Raw genomic sequence first — 14,432 nt, 5'->3', positions numbered from 1 at the left:
CCAGTTCACTGGCTACAATTCCGAAATTGCAATGTGTACCTAAAGTTAATTAACTGAGAAGTTAATTAGTGATTTTGTTCATTCGTTTACAATGTGTTTCTTCTTCTCGTGCAATTATAACGTCCTCCTCTTCGAATAATACAGCTCAAGAATAAGGATTATACTATCTGCCACAGGCGATTTTTTAAAAATTGCACAAAACTTAAAAATGACCACGCCCTACGCATTTCGATGGGGGCGAAATGCGAAAACACCCGCGTGCTTAGATTTAGGTGCACGTTAAAGAACCCCAGGTGGTCAAAATTTCCGGAGTCCTCCACTACGGCATTCCTCATAATCAGAAAGTGGTTTTGGCACGTAAAACCCCAAATATTATTATTATACCACGCCCTACAACACGTGCTTTGCGACAACTGTTATCAGATTATTAAAGGTAGCCGAATCGATGATAACTTTACTCACTGATGGTCACAGCAGCGGCGAGTGTGCATGGTATTCGCCAACACAATGATTAGAAAAATTTAGCAATAATATTTGTAAATAGTAATTTTGCTAAATAATCTTTTGCAGTAATTTAGGTTCATGCTGTAAGTGCGAAATTGGGGTTGCGCAATGAAAGCATTCCCAGGAACTGTGCATTTAATTGAGTCAGTTCTCAAAATTAAGTGCTAATCATCTGCAGCGAACCACATTGCTGTTCGAGTTACCGTCTGTCCACAGTGGGAAAAAAAATGCAATACTGAAATCTTGAAAATGATGTGAGGCGCAGCGTTAATGGCAAAGTTTTTGCTTTGTAACTATAATGTATTATAATTCCAGTTCCGCAATTATACAATACGCCCCCGAAGCATGCTAACCAAACACCAATTAGGGGAAATTTCGTTTATTCGTATTGTCAATAATCGTACGTATACCCATCCACGCTCTGAAACGCGGCACCAAAATTATCATTATATTTGAATCACCTTTCTTCGATTTTCCGAGACCGTCGTCACATACCGCGTCCATTCCTATGGTAAACAAATCAGTACTCTATCAGGTGTGTCTTCGAGTTTGCTAATTGCCTCTTACGAGTCTCGGCACCGGCCCTATCGGCGTCACATGGATGCTACTCGTGGTTTTCGAAAGTGCTGTCTGCGTCTGACTTGCTTTATTTCCACAAGTCAGTCTCGGGATGGCATGGCGTGGTGTCCCCGATAGTGAACATTGTCATTTACCCGGCCGTAGCACGGAACTATACAAAGGCTACAGTTCAGTGAATGACAGTTCTTCCCTTTCATACAAACTTTACTCCACCCTGCGGGCTACCGCAGAACTGAATTGCCATATTCGGTATCCTCGAAAGCGATTGACCGGGAATCCCGTTCAGCCGAGCACGCATCACTGGTGGTCCCCCGCAGACAAAAGCGTCTGCGTTGGCGACCGACATCAGACGCTGGGTGGAACAGCCGTCGCGTTGCAAATGACAGTGCATATCTTTTCCGCTGCGGCTTAGCAACCGTGGTACCAGAACTCACGATTTCTTTTTCAAATAAAGAACAAAGTTCGCAATCCACCGAAGCGCGTCTCTTCGACACTACGCAGTAGGTGCCCGTGATTTGTGCCTTTCGAGTCGCTTTCGTACCCGGAACGCTGCGTTGTGCGGCTGGCTAGCACGAAGGAACAGGCCCGACCGTTCTTGGCCGGGCCTGTTCCTTTGTAGCTGTGCGCGTCTTCCTTCGTCCTGCGGGTGACTTAGTGCATATTGGTGAGTGTCAGCTACTACGGCGTCTGCTCCGTGACGTGCTCTGTCGGGATTTGTGCCACGTCCGAAATCATCGCGCGGAAAAAGCCGACGCCGGTATGCGACGCTCAACAAAGGGCACCCGAAAGCTATAGCCGCTAATTCGTTCTTGGCCACTGGTAAGTGAAAACGTTTTCATCATCATCATCAGCCTGGTTACGCCCACTGCAGGGCAAAGGCCTCTCCCATATTTCTCCAACGTTCTCATATTCTGTCTTAAAGAAAGCAACAAGCATGCGCGTACCTACTGTGTCAGCTAGTCATATGAAAACTATAATCGGTGAAGTTATCGATATGTTGCGCAAGTGAGAATGTCCAGAAATGTTTTTTTCCACCGCGACACCCACATCTGTGGGCTAAGCATGCAGGACTCGCGCCTGCGGACTGGCGAGCGAACCGCAGCCTGATTAGATGTCCATAGCTCAGTTTGCAGCGGAAATCACGCGCATAGTACGTAGGTCATTGTGAGCGCTTGTATGGCCGTCGTCCTATAACCTGAATTAATGTACAGGATTTAACGTCTCGAAAGCGCACAGTGGGGACGCCGTGAGGGTCGCCATTGTGGTTGGCGGCTGTGCGCGCATGCGACTATGAAGCAGAATGCACGTTTTACGTATAGGAACTCAGCGCGACCCTCTGAAATGATTTAATGAAAGTCGGGGGTTTCACGCGCCAAAACCACGATATGATCATTAGGCGCGCCGTAGTGAATTTAGACCACCTTAAGTTCAACGTGGACTCGATGCATGACACACGTTTGTTTTTTTTTCTTTTTTTTTCGCCCCCATAGAAATGCGACCGCCATGAGCCGCGATTTGATCTCGCGATCTCGGGCAGCAGCTCGATCGCTTATCACGCCATCGCCTTTCACGAGCCAAGAGTGTACGAGTTGTAGAAATGTCGAAGTGCGCATGTTCTGTACGTTATGTCAGAAGTGCAAACATTCATGAGACGCGACGAAGGCCAGTGCGTATAAGTCAGACGAGCATGAAAGCGTGGGTCATTGTCATTCGCAATGGCATTGCGTGTTATTTGCAACCCTATGCTACCTTATGTTTGAAACGGTGTTAAACAGGTGCGCACGCCAAATAAACTGGCGCATGCGGAATGATGCAATAGTGTTCTACCCAACCCCGAAGCGCTTGAAGAGTTCGACCGTCATGGGACTAAAATCGTTCTTTATTTAAAAGTGTCTAAATTGGAAGAACCTACGAATTTTCTTTTCTGCACAATATTTACGACGTGTTCTTGAGAAACCTGCCTAACGGCGATTGAGAACACGTCGAGTAGAGCGACTCGCAGCCGAGACCGGACAGTCCTCCCAGCAGCCCCTTGAGCAGATTCTCGTTGTTCCCGTGGGCTTGGACGGCTCCGGTGAGCGATCGCAGCATGGCCGCGACCGTGGGGTATTTTCGGACGGCGTCCTCGGTGATCTCGCACACTGCGCGGGTGCGGCAGGCTTCGGTGTCGAGGCCCACAACGCGAAGCAGGTCACGCCCCAGGTCGGGAGACACGCTGTCTACGACGACAGAGCCGAAGGCGTGGAAGCTGGCCTGAAGCAGGTCGCCGACCATGGGGACGTGCGTGAGGCCGAATAGCGCCAAGTAGAGGAGTCCCAGCACAAGCAGTACGGGCTTCAGCGTGCCCAGGGCCACGGCGACGGCTGGGCCGGCGAGTGCTAGCGCCAGAGGAAAGAGTGACACCGGAATGGAGCGGCTTGCCTCGATGAAGTCTGTGTCTGAGGACAGGTTTAACCGCACGCTGCTACCTGAAAACGCGAGAAGCAAGAGACCAAACTTAGCGATTGCGAAAGTGGAATGTACGAAAAAAAAATAATAAAGGGAGTGGGGTACAGTAAAATGTTCACACGCATGCAAAGGCATGGCGAGACGGCCATACGAAATACAGACACGAATACCGTCAACACGTCAGCGTCGATTACAGTTGTAGCTGCATTGGAGAGAAAAGGAATCCTAGAAACAAAACGACGGCCCAGCATATCGCCAGGAATCGATGAAAAAAAAAAGACATCTAAACAGTGACTTAACAGTGCCCCGCATGGCAACGGAAACGCAAGGTACGCTGCATTAGCAGTACTAAGGAGATGCCTATTCAGACGTGAAAAATTAAAATGCGCCAATACTTACCACTGACAAGCGCCAGACGGGGCAGCAGGACGACGAGGAAAGACAACGCTAGGGCGTGCATCTTGGTGATCACCGGGAACGTACCGTGCCGACTGTGCTGCGGGTAAGAATGACGACCGAAGCTTTGCGGAAACGCTTAATATACAGCCTTTTCACTGCAGCGCAGCCAACGGACGTTGCTGTTGGACTAACTGATACTTTTCACGGAAGCTGTCACCCTTCCCCAAGGTTGCTTTCCTTACTACGGATTGACTTGGGGAGGGGGTGGGGCGGTGCCTGTATCAGCTGTAGCTTATAGGTGAGATGAGATAGAGTGGGCAAATAAGGTGAAAAGGGTGTCATGCGCACTATTATCTAACACTATTATCTCATGCTCACTATTAGTCTAGTCGCGTCAGCAAGATGGTCTCCCACGGAGGTAGCAAAGCAAGAACGTAGTAACCATGGAATTACTATGCTCTGGAAGGCGAGCGTTGGTGGATTCTCCGCCCTGTTTCAACTCGGCCGTGAAGCACAGGTACGCCTTTCATCATTAATCTCTTGAAGCGTTGGCTCGTTCCGCACTCAAGCGTGAAATTCGTTAATTGTCACACCCTTTGGGGTATCTTTGCCACACAACAATAATCATCTGCCTTGCTTGCGTTTCCTTTCTTGAAAACACCGCGCCCGCTACTTTCATGTTGGGAATGCCATGTCATGCTGATAACGCGCATGCCGTTCGTTACTGGGAAGTACCGGGCTCGCCGCGTTAAAGGAAATGCGCACAAGACAGATGACGATTATCGTTGTGTGGCAAAAGGGTGTAATTTTGCTAAAGAGTGTACAGACACATCGCAAAACAATCGCAAACCATGACAATCTAAACAACCGCGAACGAAATCAAAACAAACAAGCACGAGCGAGAGCTGACGCAAGCAGACGATAGTACAATACGAGCTGTGAATAGATACGAGTATACTCTAAGAAATGGCTATACCCTTTGTGTGCATACTTGCCACACAAAAATAATCGTCATCTGTCTCGCCCGCATTTCCTTCCTTGAAAACGCTGCGCTCGTTACTTTCCTGCCGAGAATGCTCTGTCATGCTGATAACGCGCATGCCGTTCGTGATTTGGAAGTACCGGTCTCGCAGCGCTAAAGAAAGGAAATGCGGGCAAGGCAAATGACGATTATTGATGTCTGGCAAATATACATCCCAAAGGGCGTAAACTTTTTTTAGAGTGCACTCTTAAACAAATGTTCCAAAGGATGTAAACATCCCAAAGGCTGTAAACTTATCTTAGAGTGCACTCCTAAACAAATGTACACCCTTTGGGGTGTATATTTGCCACGCAACGATAATCGTCATCTGTCTTGCTTGGGATTCCTTCCTTGAAAATGCTGCGCTCGCTACATTCCTATCGAGAATGCTCTGTCATGCTGATAACGGGCATGACATTCGTGACTTATAAGTACCGGGCTCGCCGCGTTAAAGAAAGGAAATGCGGACAAGACGGATGACGATTATTGTTGTGTGGAAAAAGGGTGTAATTTCACTTGAGAGTGTACGCATCGAGCGGTCGGGCGGGTCCGAATGACGCCAGTTTCGCGCGCGCACGACACTGAAGGAGCCGCTCTCATTGGTCTCCGTTGTTCGCGGCTCGCGCCTTTCATCTCCCCCTCCGCGTTCGTTCTCTCATCTTACGCTGTGCTCGTTCGCTTGGTTATGCCGCCGCCGTCGACGCAAGAACGGGCGCCTATGAGCTGCACTCTAAAACGAAAAAGATGTTTCGGCATCTGGAAATGCACCATGCATGTTTCTGCTGATCGTTGACAACAAAGGAACTAGCTTAAGAATACTTATTCATTATCGGTGGGAATGATTTGAAGAATATAGGATGCAGACTCCCGTTTCTTTCAATGTTATTGATGGCAGACAGAACTATCGGAGACTCGATCCAAATATAGCCAAAAAAAGGTGGATTTCATTCCGTTGCCAGAACTCCGACATGTTCCCACTTATTCTTGAATCCCATGCTCGGTGCGTGTCCATTGACGGCGTCTTCACACGTACCTCCCTTTGATGCCGTACTTGTACTGTGGGTGTCTGTTTACCATAAGAGCAAATTCAAAATCGCCTCGTTCCAAGCTGTACATGTGCTGTGGCATGTGTATGCTGTTTCTACTGAACGTGGCTGAAGGTCGCGATGTGCTCGCGCTACCATTACTCGAAAGACAAGTGTCTGCCCTGTAAACGCGCAGTCAAACACGAGAGCTTTTTCATTGCGCTTACACCCCTTGCCGCGGTCGCACATTTTTCTCCGCACCGCCGTAACAGCCGTGTACGAAGTCGCATGATCTAAAAAAAAATGAAAAAAAATATGCAGACCCTACGCACTGTGACAATCGATGTAAGCGAAGCTTTCTGTGCTGCTTGCTCTGACTGACGATAATTAGCGGTGATGTTGACGGCGAAATTTAATTTGTTCAAAGTTTAACACGAGAGGGGTGAGGATATGTTAAACGCTACATTGCGTGAACCACTGTTGTTTGTCTGCGTAGTTCACAGAACACACAGGGAGAGGCGTTTGCTTCAGGCGTTGTTGTGCACCATATTTTATAACCTCTGAGAGGGTTGAGCGTTGACATTTCCTCACATGGCACATCGCATCGTGACAGAAGTATTAAACTTGAATTGGACTACGGGCTGCACGCGCTAAAACCGCCATCGGATTCTGGGGCACGCCGTAGTGGCGAACTCCGGATTGATTTTGACAACGGTGTGATGTTCTTTAACGTGTGCCAAAATCTAAGTGCACGTGCGTTTTCTGTTTCGCCCTCGTCAAAATGCTGCTGCCACGATCGGGAAAAATTCGCGACCTCTAGCAATGCCATAGCCGCAAAGCTACTGCGGCGGGCACAGAGAAGTGTTGATTTAACGGTCCACCACTTCCGTATTGTTGCCTGGACCTTGCGACGCACTTTAATTAATGCCGTTCTCCTTCTGCACGCCCTGGTAATTTACCCGCTTGACATATTTGCATGGTGTTCATTTTTGAGAAATAGCAGGGACGTACTGTACCGTACCTTGAATATAAATGTATCCAGTTTTCCCGCAACCGCTGTGGTGTCTATATTTGCAGGGTTTCCTTGCCTTCTCACGGCACCGTTCCCCCCTCTCTCCTCGTATGAGAACTGAATCTTCTTCCTCCTCCCTACAGCTCTATCTACGTCCTCCCTATAGACTCGCACGTTAATAGAAAGGGAAGCGCTGCAGTTTCTGCAATGCTTTTGAGGGGTGTCACGGATAATTACAGCTGTCAATAGGCTAATGTAGCGACGCCAATAGAGCTTCAGGAGGCATTGTGCACATTCGACGTGGTGGGGCCCAAACCGGTTTCTCGCGTCGCCTTTCCTCTCGACTCGCTCCTGTCATGTATACACACGCTCTGACACGCTGCTGTGGCAGCAGCCACAGCAGCAGCAGCAGCAGTGGGAAAGTCGAAGGAAGAGGCAAAGAAAGCTTCACTTTAAAAGACGTCAGATCGTTTCGCCGTAGCTACACTGAATTTCGTCGTCAGTTCACCATTTGCAATGATCTGTGTGTCATGAGTCATAACTTGGATGCCGTCTTGCTTATCCAGCAGCGTGAGCGAATGTGAAGGGAACGGGCAGCGTACTTTCGCTCTAGGCTCGTCATATAACTGCACGCCTCCGGTCGTCCTTTAGTATTCTCCATAGCCAGTTCTATGCAAATTCTTTCTGCTATCCAGAACGACCGAAGGGAATGGACGTGGCGACTGTTTCCCTTAATGTATACTTCGACGTGCTAAAAAAGAAAAAAAGAAGGAGCATGTTCACTAATTGCTGCATTATTAGCCAACATACGTACCACTAGTGGTTGTCGGAGAAGTCGCTCTTATAACATTGCGATCTCATAATCACATACACCTGCCGTTGTTGTTCAGTGGCTGTGGTGTTAGGCTGCTGAGCACGAGGTTGCGGGATCGAATCCCGGCCACGGCGGCCGGGATGGGGGCGAAATGCGAAAACACCAGTGTACTTAGGTTTAGGTGCACGTTAAAGAACCCCAGATGGGCGAAATTTCCGGAGTCCTCCACTACGGCGTGCCTCATAATCAGAAAGATCACAAAGTGCTTTTGGCACGTAAAACCTTATAATTTCATTTGCGGGCTTGTTTCACGCTTGCAAGAACACTTTTACGTAGCCGTATCGAACAAAAAGCTGTATCGGGAGTTTTTCATGTTGCGCTACAATTTTCTCGTTGACACTTTTCATCTAACTATAATATTTGAGAAGTTGATTAGTTAATTAGGACGAATTATCTAATTAGGCAAATAAACAAGATAATCTGAGTATCTGAAAGCGACGGCAAACGGCATAACATTGGTTATGTCCAGCTACGTGGCATTTGCATTTCTTTTAACTCTGGAAAAAGTTAGTTATAAGTTGAGTTACTGAAGTGTCTGGAACAATTGGAATTAATTAGAAATCGCTCATTACCGCATATCAACGCACATAATCGTACACTTTAGAGACCCGCCACGTGAGCACGAGTTTGGTGAAATTCCTGGAAACCCGGAAGTAGAAAGCGGAAGTAATGACGTCACACACAAGGAGATGGCATAATATTTAACCGGCTAATTAATGGAAAACATTTCCCTGGCATAGACTAAACAGTTGCCTATGAGAGCGGATGTGACATCGCTCTCTCCCTTCTCCTCTCCCAGCGCGCACCTGCTCGCTTGCTCGCAGCAGCTGCGCGCGCTCGTTACATGCTCTGACGTCAACGTCAACACCGGAGAGGGCGCATAAGGTGCGCTTTGTGCACCGCTTGGTAGAGGGCTACGCCCCTCAAGGTGGCGCGCGCTGCGATTCCTCCTCGCCCGCATATCGTGCCAGGGGAAAGACAATCGCTCGCCTAACCTAAAGAACACCAACGCCGAAGTGCGAGTGCCAATGAGAGACACCCGATTAGGGTATCCTACCAATTTTTATGAGCAGCAGTCATACCTAACCTTGTTACTACACATCGCAGAATTTTGCTCTGCGTCATGACGTCACAACAAAGTTGATGACACCTTGTCCGGCGTTGCGAGACAACCTTAAATTAATTTAAAACATATCATGTTTACAAACCTTCATACTTGCCTATTGTGGTGCTCCTACGTGCGAGAAGTACATAGTAGAGTTCCTACAGTTTTGAAAGTACGTTTGCACACGCTCAGTACACAAGTGTGCCGCGACATCGAGGGAATGCCAGGATAGGGGAGTCCAGCTTGTGTTTAATGTGGGTTGGTTTCAAACATGCCTGAAAGAATAAAGCTTCCTTGGAATTAAGTAACAAGTATTTGTTCTTCCGTAATGAAAGGTATATAGATGCTAGCTCGCATGAAAAACAACCTAACAGAGAATGCACAAATTTTATTACGATATCAATTATATGGACGCTCCAGGCGCATTTTTTATTTTTTTTATTTATTTATTATTATTTATTTATTTTTTTTTGCCCACGGAGTCGTCGTGATGCTCCGAACAAAGCACAATGGCGATAACACCGTCGCCGCATGTGCGAATGAAAGCGTGCTAGGGGAGCCTACGGTGGCCGCTTAATCCCGCGCGCGCAAGGGAGGAAAGCGAGAAGGAAGGGCCGTCTTCAGCGGCGCACCAGGTTCTGGAGGAAGGGGAGAGGGGCGGCGTTGTACTGCGCACTCCGTGGCCACGTGCGCCATGACCTGAAAGCGACCCGTGTTGAGGGAACGGCGCTCGTGTGGAGAAATTTTGCGAGAGCGCTGCGGGCGAACTGGATTTAGTGATCCCGTATATGCTGCCGCAGCATCTGCAGGAACACTAATTGGATTCGGGTGGAGACGCGCTTCGCGGCATATTCAACGTAATTTCACTGCGGGCCCTGTGACCGATTGCGCGCGTACGCTCTTATAACAGTGTTTTATTTCCACTGCAAATTTTTATTAACACCTTTTTGCTCCGTATATACCGTTTCAGGCATGTGTTACGCAACACCATGTCTTCAATTTTGCGGTCGTTGTCAAGTGCGTCGTCTGCTAGCGAGCGCGCGTTCGGTGCGCGGACGCTGGCGTACGCCCTGTTTTTCTTGGAAAAGGTCTGTGCAGTAAAATTTTTGTGGCATTACTTGCATTGCGGCGCTCGTGACTCTTGTCGGCCGGTACCAATTGTAGTTTTAGCCAGGTGAATGCTGTTTTTAACATTGTTTTCTAAATGTAACACGTAATTTCTGCCACAGAAGCCGCATATATCTGCAACGTGAAGCTACGTAAGAAAATGTTATTGATATCGTGTCATTTGACGTGCGTTTCTTGTTGGTGAAATATTGATCAGGGAGAATGATAAAAGAAAACAGTATTATAGAGAAATAAACCAAGTTCATTAACTGCGCGGCGCGAAGAGATGCAGATGTCCAATGTACTTCAAGGTAAATCTAATGGTACATAGACATACATCTCCACGACATATATGCTCGAGAAAAAATTATAAAATATTATAAATGCACTGATTGAAACAGTGAGAACTCCTGCCCGGAATAAGCGTGTTTCTTTTAAAAGCTCCACCAGCCCCAGGTGAAACAATAGACTTTCCGAGAAAAGGAATCAAGGCAATTATTGGACGTTAATATGAACAACAGTGTGTGTGTATGTACTCAGACTCAATCGGGAAGACCGGGAACTCTTTACCAAAGTAACCTCCGTGGCTTAATTTTGTGGCGATCTCCTTCAACGTGCCAGCAGGCGAAATGAAGTAGAAACATGAAGCATAATTGAATGGTGTTTGCTATTCAGATCGTATTCGACTTCATAATTCACTATTAAAGTTATTCCGCGACTTAATTTGGACCCGTGAGCTCGAGTTTAGAAGCGCAACGCCCCATCTTAACAGCGAAGGTGTTAAGGGCTACTTTCCCCACTATCGCGTCCACGTCCACGCGCGGAAAAAAATCCCGAAGATAGTACGATACTAAGCCGACCCGCGGCGGAGATTTGTTTTGTTGTTGTTAAGCATGGATAGAACACAAAATCTCATACGGCTTACGGGCCGAAGATTAGCATATATAATCGCTACCTAATACTGTTTTGTGCACCCGAGTGCTGGCCGCCATAAAAAAAAAATAAGTGCAAATTACTCCGCGTTTTGTTACGCGAGGAAGAAGGAAACATGGATGGTATGTTGTACTGCAGATTTATTTTTATTTTTCTATCAGAGAATTTCCCGTAAATCTGAGTACAGGGCGCCGGATGGGGCCGATATGTTTTACTTGTTTGAAGCGGCAAGCAGGACGTCTACATATGTTTTTTCCCTCTGCGCTTCGCACGACCTACTGATGAAAAATATATATGCAACGATACAAACGAGGGATACATACTTCTTGAAGAACAAGAAAAGTATTTGTTCTCCAAAGGGAACCGTACAATAACACAGTAGAATGAACGCCGACACTGAGGCCACAATGCACGCGCAGTCACGGAGCGGCATTAAAGATCAATAAAATGAAATAAAGAAGAGAAAGAAAGGCATCTATTCCTTAGGCATAAATGCATGTCATGTCCAATTATAAACACCATTTGGGCGGTCTGATCGCAAACAGTAGCGCGCGAAGCAGTACGAACGTCCCCGCCGAGCAGAATCGCCAGGCGTTTCCAACGGCGCGACCATGAGGGTACCCCGATGCGCGTCCGCATCGAGGCATTAGGGCGCACATCGAGGCACCCTAAATCCAGTTCGATCGCAGCGCCACCATAGTATTTTTCGTCGTCGTGCGCCTCACCGCAAAGCATGCGCCGCCCCAGCCGCTCGTCCCACCCAAGCGTATTCCAGTACACTCTAGGCAGAGTCTAGGCACAGGTCTAGACGCTTCGACAGTTCATACCTTTGTGCGTGTTGCGTTCTCGCCGCTGAATTTGCGTTGAAGCAATAGACAGCACAAAGGTCACTTCGCCCGCTGCTGTGCGGCAGTCTAGGTGCGTCGTCGACTCACCTTTGCGCGTGCTACGTTTTCGCCGCTCAGTTCGCGTTGAAGCGATAGACAGCACGAAGGTCACTTCGCTCGCTGCTGCTGCCGCGCTTCCTCACGCCAGCGTTTTTGACAGCGAGTGTCCGCGCTCAGCGAGCGTTGTGTTCATGTTTGCCTGTGCGCGCTGCGCTGACACCATGCTGGTTATTTAGCTAGTAAGCGAAGGTTTGCAATCTTATACGGCCGATCAAACTACTATCCTTACTTTGTATAGCTGTCTATTACTTCGCTATCACAATCAACGCTTCACTTCTCTGGCGAAACGAAGACTTTATTTTTAAACCATTGCAATATGAGTGCAGGCCTTCCTGCCTTTCCCAAAGGTGGTTCTGCCGAAATTGTCATTTTGCATCCTACCGTAATATCCAGAGAAACCTAAGAGAGCCCACCTAAAATCGAGAGAAAATCAAGTGAAAATATGAGGTGGGCCAACGTTCACTGTGCAGAAGAAAAAAAAAAATTGAAAAATGTATAGCAGCTGAAGAATGAACACACGTTTATTAGCACTGAATTGATTAATCGTCAAAACGGTCGAACAAACAGTCACTGTTACTTTCGAACAAATGGTCGACAACAACCTTACGCATGGTGTTTGATGTGGTTGGCAGGGCAGCGGAAAGTGGGACTGCTGAAGGAAGCTGCTCATGAAGCTTTCCATTTTCTGATCCATCGAGGGCGGTTGATATACTGCACCGCTTGAAGGAGCGGGCGACAACTTCTTCACTCACAGCCACCCAAGCCTTGGAAACGAAGTCGGCAATATATTGTCGTGATAGCTTCTTGAGATTTCCCTTAGACGTCACTGCCCCAGCTCAAATGAAGGTTGCTCAAGTCTCCCGAAGGCTGTAAATAGTTTCATCCACCTCATGTCAGCTGGCTGCACTATTGAGGTGCCAGCCACAATGAACACGTCGGTGATCTTTGACACGAGGGCCTTGAAGGCGGCGTTCGTCTAGTGGATCGGGGTCTGGTCCAGGACAAACAGGCACCAGTAATCGTCTGGTCCATGTTGGCGATGGAGAAGTCACTGTAGGTGCGCAACTGCAGGTGCAACGTTCCTACAGTCTTTTGGGAGGCCGATACCATCTCCACATGGTCAATCAGGAGCTTCTGGCTGTTGTTTGTCATGGCACAAAGTCACACATTGAACTTTTTCCTTGGGAAATATATTAGCTCAAGGTGTTATAGTTTCCCAGCTTGGTTACCAATGCGAGCTTCCTTGACAGGTCTTGTAGCATAAGGTTACTAACCGCCCTTCCCGCCGCTCTCTCTCTGCTTGCAGAAATTCAAAAAGTCCGTTGTAAATCCCGTCAGAAAACACAGGTTGACTATTGTTCAACGAGCGTTAAACTTTCCTTTTCTGTGACACTCCTAGAGGAGAGTTTCATAAGCAGAGTTACACTGCCCGACTTGCTTTCGCTCAAGCTGAAATTGGCATGCAGTTACCTATGTTGCTGCTGGCCTTTCGGTGCCATCAGACAACCTCCATTTTATTCTCCACATTGAAGCTTTCCCCCATCCTTGCGTACCTGCTTCGCAACAAAAGATGAAATGACAGGAACTAGCGCATGTTATTTTATAGATCCTGCATGTGACCTGTTATCGCAGCCAAAGTTTAGGCAGTGCGCATTGTTTGGTTATCTCCCACGCTAGCTAACCTAATTTCCACGAACATTATTGCCGAAAGGGACGTTGCTATTGTAATGGGTGGGTTATCTAATGGTGTTCTTTGGAAAACTACAAAATTGTGCCAAGAACAGGGCTGGTTGTCTCTTGGGGTGGGGCATCACTTGGGAATTTACGGTAGCGTGGTGTTTTAACTTCTTATATAACATAGCATTAACCTTATACTGTTTTAGCAGAGCCACAGCAATAACTTAAGCTTAAACTGTTTTAGCAAAGGATATCATAACAAACACAGTGTTGACTGCCAGACATGGCTTCAAGATGACATGACTCTCCAAAAAATATGTGAGTCTTAACCACCCCTCACCTGGCATACACATGCTAAAGCACTGAAATAAAGCCTTTCCCCGTGGGAGGTAATTGTCGAACATTCCATAGGAGTCAGGCGTCCACTGTGGCAGTGCCATTGTACTATGCCCAATATCTCTTCTTGTTAGAGCATAGATTTTTGCCATTTATTGCTATCACTTCAGTGCACACTACTCTAAAGTAGCACGCAATGAAAGTTATTGTAACCCTATCCATGCCCCTTAAACAGAGACCAACATCTGGGAAAGTGGCTCACTGTAAAAGACTTCCTGCAGTTTAGAATAGGAAATGATACAACATGAACTATTTCCTGTTACACAAAATGAAAATGGATGCTACCATAATTATTCATTCATTAATAAGAGTGTTGTTACTTACATGTGCAATTTATACGGGCTCAATTATAATAGTTCTTGTGATGTAAATTGCGAAGCATTGTACAAGAGGTCTTGGGTTTGA

The 14,432-nt window shown here is 47.3% G+C and overlaps 2 protein-coding genes across 2 annotated transcripts in view; one reads left to right on the top strand and one right to left on the bottom strand.

The window, feature by feature from the left end:
- Positions 1-1,651: 1,651 nt before the first annotated feature.
- The window catches only part of LOC135902046 (atrial natriuretic peptide receptor 1-like), a 505,847-nt gene continuing 493,066 nt past the window's right edge, over positions 1,652-14,432 (top strand). Inside the window, exon 1 of the mRNA XM_065431934.1 lies at positions 1,652-1,902. The gene's annotated coding sequence lies outside the window, so the exon portion shown is untranslated. The remainder of the gene's footprint in view (positions 1,903-14,432) is intronic.
- On the bottom strand, positions 2,942-4,122 carry LOC135902044 (uncharacterized). The gene is made up of 2 exons (XM_065431927.1): positions 3,931-4,122; positions 2,942-3,551 (listed from the first exon to the last, which is right to left on the bottom strand). The coding sequence occupies exons 1-2, from the start codon at positions 3,989-3,991 to the stop codon at positions 3,019-3,021; spliced, it is 594 nt and encodes a 197-aa protein (XP_065287999.1). The 5' UTR covers positions 3,992-4,122; the 3' UTR covers positions 2,942-3,018.

Source organism: Dermacentor albipictus, chromosome 4, assembly GCF_038994185.2.
Source record: "Dermacentor albipictus isolate Rhodes 1998 colony chromosome 4, USDA_Dalb.pri_finalv2, whole genome shotgun sequence".
Lineage (NCBI taxonomy): Eukaryota > Metazoa > Arthropoda > Arachnida > Ixodida > Ixodidae > Dermacentor > Dermacentor albipictus.
This window is presented reverse-complemented; position numbering and strand designations above follow the sequence as displayed.

Bases quoted from the DNA above. Each gene is read 5' to 3' on its own strand.
- LOC135902044 (XM_065431927.1), bottom strand. From the start codon at position 3,991: ATGCACGCCCTAGCGTTGTCTTTCCTCGTCGTCCTGCTGCCCCGTCTG. The intron at 3,552-3,930 runs GTAAGTATTGGC...TCGCGTTTTCAG, and splicing joins CCGTCTGGCGCTTGTCAGTG to GTAGCAGCGTGCGGTTAAAC.